General features: G+C 19.3%; 1 protein-coding gene across 1 annotated transcript in view; it reads left to right on the top strand.

The window, feature by feature from the left end:
* The first annotated feature begins 349 nt into the window (after positions 1-349).
* Positions 350-1,002, top strand: part of LOC102679331 (dynein heavy chain 1, axonemal-like) — a 28,794-nt gene continuing 28,141 nt past the window's right edge. Inside the window, 1 exon segment of the mRNA XM_031511203.1 lies at positions 350-505. Within this exon segment, the coding sequence (XP_031367063.1) occupies positions 462-505 (44 nt within the window). The 5' untranslated portion in view covers positions 350-461.

The raw sequence follows: 1,002 nt of genomic DNA, 5'->3' as shown, positions 1-1,002 counted from the left end.
TTTTTTTTAAATATAAAAATAAGTGATTAATAAAAAATACACGACAATTATATAAGAAATTTTGTTACATATTAAAATATTATATTATATATTTATATATAATATATATAGATAAATGCAGAATTTTTTTTCTGAATCTTGAATCAATTTTAATATAAATATATTTTAATAAAATTTTAATATAATTATAGAATATAATCTTGATATTATATTAAATTAAAATAAATAAATAAGTTGATACATTTATATATAACAATATAATAATAATAATAATAAAATATATATTATAAATGCAAATATAACATGTAATAAAACATAATAAAAATAAAGAAAATTATATTATCTGACAGTGTTATGAAGTTCTGAGGGATGCGTGCACGAAATTAAAAGGACAGCTACAACCAAGTGCCAAACCGTTCGTTCCTGTTCTCACATATGTGCTAAATCCAAAATCGATTACGATGGGTCAGCTATACGGGGAATACGATCTTAATACACGCGAATGGTGAGTGAAATCCCGTGATATTACGGTATCAAGGGTTTGAGCGTATGAATCAAATGGAATTTCTTCTTTTTCAGGATTTATTATGATATATCAACTTGAAAAATAAAAATATTATTTTTAGAAATATTAGTAAAGATCATAGCTTATATATATATCAAATAGATTATATCAATTTTTCTAAAATTTAAGAATTAATTTTCAAATTCAAAATACTATTTATTACATAATTAAATATTCATTTAATATTATACTTACGTGAACAAATAGTTTTCTTTTTTGTCTTTTCAACTTATTAATTTGTAAAATTTATATAGGTTATCTTATTTAAAATTATATTCTTATATTTAAAATTCATTTAAATGACTTCAAATTGTCAAAATTTAGAAAAAAATTCATCTCATTAAATATAATAATGTCTTCAAACTCATTATTCAATTTTTTTTATTGAAATAATTCTTATAAATTTCGATTTTCAAATGAATCGATTTAAGGAAATT

The sequence above is a fragment of the Apis dorsata genome, unplaced genomic scaffold (genome assembly GCF_000469605.1).
Source record: "Apis dorsata unplaced genomic scaffold, Apis dorsata 1.3 scaffold_293, whole genome shotgun sequence".
Taxonomy (NCBI): Eukaryota; Metazoa; Arthropoda; class Insecta; order Hymenoptera; family Apidae; genus Apis; species Apis dorsata.
The sequence above is the reverse complement of the archived record's forward strand: the minus strand, read 5'-3'. Positions and strand labels throughout refer to the sequence as shown.